This window comes from Ixodes scapularis, unplaced genomic scaffold (genome assembly GCF_016920785.2).
Source record: "Ixodes scapularis isolate PalLabHiFi unplaced genomic scaffold, ASM1692078v2 PGA_scaffold0__279_contigs__length_252992795, whole genome shotgun sequence".
Lineage (NCBI taxonomy): Eukaryota > Metazoa > Arthropoda > Arachnida > Ixodida > Ixodidae > Ixodes > Ixodes scapularis.
The window spans coordinates 200389921-200396485 of NW_024609835.1; the positions used below are offsets into that span (position 1 = coordinate 200389921).

At 40.4% G+C, this 6565-nt stretch overlaps 1 protein-coding gene across 3 annotated transcripts in view; it reads left to right on the top strand.

Moving 5' to 3' along the window:
* Positions 1 to 6288, top strand: part of LOC8043463 (irregular chiasm C-roughest protein) — a 225740-nt gene extending 219452 nt beyond the window's left edge. For all 3 annotated transcript variants that reach the window (XM_042290763.1, XM_042290765.1, XM_029993312.2), the window contains 2 exons: positions 464 to 780; positions 4469 to 6288. In XM_042290763.1, coding sequence (XP_042146697.1) covers positions 464 to 780; positions 4469 to 4526 — 375 coding nt within the window. In that variant the 3' untranslated portion in view covers positions 4527 to 6288. The remainder of the gene's footprint in view (positions 1 to 463; positions 781 to 4468) is intronic.
* The last annotated feature ends 277 nt before the right edge of the window (positions 6289 to 6565 follow it).

The following is a 6565-nucleotide window of genomic DNA, read 5'->3' on the forward strand; positions in this document are numbered from 1 at the left end:
TGCCCTTACCATGATAGAAGATTAGATCGACACACTCATCTGCTAGGACAGCGTGATTATCTCGAACCGATTGAGATCCAGCGCATCCAAACAGTCGTGAAGCTCCCCGTCGTCGGTGTCGTCGAGTGTGGTGCTGGTGCCGTAGCCTTTGAAGGATTGGCGTATCACTACAGGTGACAATGTCTACTGAATATTGGCGGAAAGGTTGAAAATTTGCTGCTATACTACCAACATGTGCGGTGGTGTCTTGGGCCACTTTTATAAAATATAATGCATTACTTTCAGAGTGACACTTATAGAAGGCGACATAGTGTCATAACACAGACTTGTTCTGATTTGTCCTGCATACATATGCTTCACTCTAATTCCCTTTACTTTCCTTTTTTCTGCTTCCTTTCAATTTTTTGGTTACTCTGTTAGCGATGGACTTTAGAGCTGTTGTACCACTTGTATTTTCTTTCAGGAATCGCAGAATAACAATGGCTACATCCCATATGTGGACTACGCCAGGGACTACAACCCACCAGCGCCGTCGTTGCAACTCAATGCGAGCAGGGACAGTGGCCTGTATGGGAGCTCTCCACAGTCGCTCAATGACCTGGGACAGGGTATTGACCCCAGGTTCCGGGCAGGCTATGCCAACCCCTACCTCCGGACGTCCCAGTCCACCCTCCCACCACCTCAAGGGGTCTACGTGAGCCCCAGGGCTGCAGTAGCTGCTGTACCAGCCGTCAACTCTGTGTTGCCGGGAGCATCTTCGGCCACACTGCCCCAGAACAGGTAAGGGAAATCCTGTCTGAATGGCGTCTTATTTGGTATCATCCTAATTTCTATTTTATAATTGTATAATCAATTGATATAGTGGACAGGTCAATCCAGGCAGATAGCTTGCACCCAGTAATTGAACATGTGAAAGTGCACGTGTGGTCTAAGTAAGCTAAAATGACGAGCAATGACCAGAAGTTATTCGCAGCACTGCTGCAATGCGAAAAGTTTAACCAGCAGCAAGATAGTAAATGTACGACTCTGTGGTAGTGTGTTATGTGACTCAAACAGATCATGCTTAAAATTGTGGGCCGTTGTTTTGTACATGCTGCTGGTGGTTGCTTTTCTGGTAATTACTTTTGCCTGTTCTGATGTCCCAAAAATAATCTAAATGGTGCAGGGACAACTTGCCCAGATACTGAAAGCTGTGACACTCATGGGTAGCTGGTAGCGAGGAATAACTAGAGTCATATCGAAGTGCTCCTGAAATGTTGAAATGGAGGAGGCTCAACCAGATAGCAGTGGCCAAAGTACCTTCTGCATGTGCCACCTAGCATGTAGCATATGCTATAACTTCATAGTCAAGGCAGCATCGCTGATACCTTTTGGTCATTGCTTGGTCATTACAGCTTACATTTTCCATGACCATACATATATAAGAAAATACTTGGGATTGGGAAAAACTTACAATGAGGCATATCGAAAGAGGTTTCCTGAGGATGAGGTCATTTTATGATTATTAAGTTCAATAGAAACAAGTAGAATTTGGCACAACTGGGCGATGCAGATTTCAAATGATTGCAATTAAAATATTTTCATTATGAACCACTTGCTGAAATGAAAAGGATGCATCAGGCCACCTCGTTTAGTACATCCCGTGGTGCACCGTGTAATTGCAGTATGTGCAGATGGTTCCATCAGGTCTACTTTATTCCATGATAAACTGCTCTTTACAAGAAGTATTCATGTCTCCTGTAATGTCCTAATACCCTTGGAGCAGGAATTGAGGATATGGGTTTTTCAGTCAAAAGTGACAGCTGTCATTGAGTGTCACCAAAAATATGTAACATTATATCTTTGCCACCATTTCTACAACACTATACAAATTAACCTCTCTATTTGAAGGTTCAATTGTTGCAGTGCATCCCACTGAATATGTATTTTGAATGTTTTGCATCTGTTTTAATTTGGACATGTTATTCATCTTGTGTGCACAATCACTGAGGTGCTACATGTAACAGCAACCATGGTTTCAAACTGTGCTCATTTGTGGCATGTATGACTACAATGTTTACTGCAATATGCTAGAAAGAACACAGATTGTCTGCCCATGTCCACTTCACTTCGTTTTGGGTTCTTCTAGTTCTGGCTTGTCATTTCAACTTCTTGCTGGCTTTCTACTCGTTCGTGAGGCATTTGCTTTCCGGATGATTTTCATGGTAGCATGAGAAGCAGTCGTCTCAGAAACCTGCATAACAACTTGGTACCAAGCTCTGACAGCACTTACAGTGATAAATTCATTTGCCAAACTTCAGTAATAATTTGTGTTAAATGCTGAAGCTAGAGGCAGGAGATAATACCTAAATAGGTTTAATGTGGCTTGCGCCTGGTGTTCCTCTAACCCTCACACCTGATGCACAAGCACTCGGTGCACAAGCACCGCCGGTGGCCATGAGCTGATGGCGCTGGTCGATCACTCACTTAATAACACCCCCTCCAACTTATTGTGGTCTCCATAGCACCTACATTGTCATTGCATTCAAGTACTCCTTCGGATACCCATAGCCGGTTCAGTATCTACCCTTTAAAGAAACTGACATGTAGCACCTCACTTGTGCCACATGAAAAACCATTTTGCAGTCTTTTATTTAATACATAGTCTGGGCACAACCAGTCACAATGCAGAGGAAACAAAATTTGTTTCTCAGGTAGCTTTTACATTTTAAATACCCTCCATGGATAAATTTTGGCATTCTAATAATTATAGAAGGTTTTTGTCATGCTCTCTGCTTGTTTTCCAGTTCATTCCTGAGCCAATGTGAAAAAATACAAAAACACATAGAATGAAATGGAATTCACTCCTGTGAATGATTGTAAATTTGGAGTAGCATGAGGGCATGAAGTTACTTGTGTGTCAATAGTGTGCCATTATTGACTTCGACCATGCTTTGTTGAAATTTTTTGTTACAATTAGTCATGTTCAGGTTTACCATCCAGAAAGATCAAAACCAGATTAATGACACTTTTTATGCCTGTCCAATTGAGATTTGGGGATGTTAGAAGGACCAAAGCTCCTGTCTCCTATTTTGCAAGAGGGTGATTCTTTAGATTTTATGCATATTTCAGGTTCAGCTGAATATAAGAGTTACTTTTTGCTCCTATGAGGTCCAATCAAAGTGTTTCAGGACTAGTTCCATATACAACAAGGCGCTTGCCTTATATATGTTAAACCACAACCTCTCTTAATTTCTACTTTTGGAAAGTTTTGAGTTCCCGACAAATTTCAGCATGGGGCACCTAGAGTTCTAGGGGCAAAAGCCTTGACAAGCACTTTGCAGCAATGTGGTGCATGTTGCTAACGAATGTGAGAATGAGATGCATTATCTTGTATGACACATTGGCAATGCAAACAATGTCCTGAATATTTCTGCAATAATGCTCAAGTACACATTTTCTAATTCTCTAAAATTTTTCAAGCTTTCCGCTTGTAAAAGTTTGCCTCAGCCTGTCTTCTTCTAGTGACGTTTTGGCATTCTTAAGTGTGAATGCCACTCCAGACGACTCATTGCTTCTTTGCCTTAAGCCTGCCAGAAAGTTTCAACAGTCTCTGTTCCAGATTTTTGAGTTTGATACTACACAAAATTCGGTATTCACTGTTTTTTCTGTTCCTCGTTTGCACTTCATACTGAAAACATCAGAGTGGTTGCACACATGATTTCAAAACTTTGTGTAGAACGCCTACCAATATATACAGAAAGACAGTGCATGTTGCAATAACATATGAATTTCACTGCCTCCTCAGCTGCACATGCATTACCATGCTGCCATCTCATTTTATGAGAATCAAACTATGCTCAAAACGTCTGATTGCACCTCATACCTAACAAACTTTAGACAGCCTTACGTTCTTTAAACTACTCTTTTCGCCAGCACAGAATACAGTTGCTTGAAGCAGACATGAAACTAAATATTACTGAAACCATCACCTTGGACGTTATTATTATGGCTCTTTTCTTATCAATTATCTGAATAGACTGGTTTGGGTTTTTGTGATTGGCCAAAACTGCTTCCAGCATGGGATCTGTTGAAGAAGTAACTGTAACTCTTGTTCAAAATGACATATCATTTTATAAAAAAAGTGCAAGCAATTCTTCAACTACGATCATTTTTTGTGTAAGAAGTTTGCAGTTTAAAATTATATTTCAACATATTTTGCATGTAAAAGGTAGCAGTCAACAGTATAATCTACCAGCGCTCCGAAACCATCCGAAAACTTCTGAAACCATTTTACACAACTGTACTATTATGACTGTACTTTGATAATGCTGAATACAACCTGTAAAATCTAGTAAAAGAGAGGTTCAGTTTCTGCTGCTGGAACTTAGTATAGCAAGGACGTTACACTGTATGATACTTTATATGCCGAGTTTTGTCTTCCCTCTTGCAAGCAAATTTAACACATCTCTGTCTTCCCCTCATGCAGGTATATCACATCACAGCAAAGTCACCTCAAGCCAGGAACGCTAGCCACCCATGTATGATGGCGGGAGACGCCAATGTAAATAGGACTTTGGAAGGCTGTTCCAACAAATGGAAGCAGTGAAGTCTCCCATCCAGACAAGCTGCACACAGGGTGACAAAGCATATTTGCCGTCGAAGTCGGCAATGAACAGTGGTGCAAGCCCCGATGGTGTTGTAGGCTGTGACTGTGGTCGTCTTGCCTTCGGGCGGCGTTTTAAGTCAGGAACCAAAGAGTTTTTTCGGTTGATAGTATGTAACTATATGTGTGTATGTTTGTGTATGCATGTGTAAGTGTGTGAATTTTTTGCTTAATGTAGGAGGGTGAGACATGTTATTTATTGATGAGAGCTACATAATTTCTTGTTTGTAACTGACATTTCCTTGAGTTGCTCTTTCTACTGATGTATGGAATAATTGGATCATGCTTTACAGAAAAGTATCCCTCAACCCTCAATTCATTTTGTGCATTGTAATTTATCAGTTAAATTTTCTTGTTCTACTGACCCGTATTCTTTTAGATCTTTAAACGTAAATGTTTAAGACATAGACCTTTTGCTTGCATTTTTCCCACTTGAAGTCACTAGAGGCCATGGTTTTTTAGCATAAAAGAGAATTAACATGTTCATCCAGTAGTGTTGCTCACTCAACACGCAATAAGATACATTGCACACAAGTGATTTGTGCCATATAGGAGGGGAATCCTAGTGCAATACATGTTGAAAGCCAGCTATAGTGCAATGTGTCAGCTGGTATCTCCAAATTTATGATGTAGTGTTTTTCTTTTAGTTGTCACCCAGCACCATTGCACACATACGCTTACATGGTCGTTTAAAATTCTACAAGCAGTTTTAAGGTGTATAGCAATAAATGGAAACATCCTCCAGTGCAGTGCTGAACTCAAAATATGTATTCTGTAAATTGTTCCTGGACTTGAAATATTTTGCCTTATTTGGTAACTGTAACCATGCCTGCTGATGTGAACATCTGAATTCACTAAATTGATAAATATGCTGGCCTCTGCTGCAGGAAATCAGCTAAAGGCAAGTTTGTGTCAATAATGTAAATGCTCAGTTTCTTCAAATACAACAAGTGGCCTTCTAGACAAGATGCGGGCATATTGTGCCAATCGCAACCGCTTGTCATTTTACAGTGTATAAAGTATCAATGATGAGCACCAGAGGCAACTGATAAATTGTGTTCTGCAGTTTTGTGTGTGTATGTATGCTCGTGTGTCTGCCTATTCATTGCGAGGTCTTGTCTTCTATGCAAGCATTGTCCCCCTTGAAACACTTCAACTTCAGCTTGCAGACTTTGAATTCTACTTGCATAGCATTGTGATTCATCATGCTTTGGAGGAAGTCGACGTATGTGCAACTTGTTTTCGGCAACAACACGGATCAACTAGTGTCTGTGCTCAGTGATTGTGAACAGTGCTTCTGGGGAAGATCACCTTTGGTGCTAAGCAGCCCCACTCAGCAACCTCGGCCATCAAATTTCATTTTCACTTCGTTTGTGCTGTTGTGTTTGTGCTGATGTGCATGTTGCTGTGTGCTTACTTTTTATATTTTTGCCGCTTGGACAGACATTTTAGCAGTGGCTACTTCACTGTACATAAAGCACTTTCCAGCGTAAAGACAAATCGTGCTATATATAAACTTTGTGTCATATAAATTTTCTATTCTTGTTTTAGTTTCGCATCTGTACAGGATCAGCAGAGAAGAATTGCTCACTCTATGAAACCAAACATTGTGTGTATTGATAAAATATGCTGGTTTAAATAGACTGGATTACTTGTTTATTCTCGAGAAGAGGAGCACCACTTCCATCTGCTTCTTTATCCGAGTCGCTTGCCAATTCATGAGATCCCATAATACTCCAGCTATACCATCTCGCTGAATTGGAGAAAAAAAAACACATAAAATGTGAGTTTGAGAAAGAACTGTAAAATTACAGAAACATGGACGTACACAGACAAAATTTTGTTCCTGTACGTCTTCACTTGACCTTCATCTTGTTTGCACATTTGCTAGTTTTTAAAAGAGTTTGAAAGATATTCTCG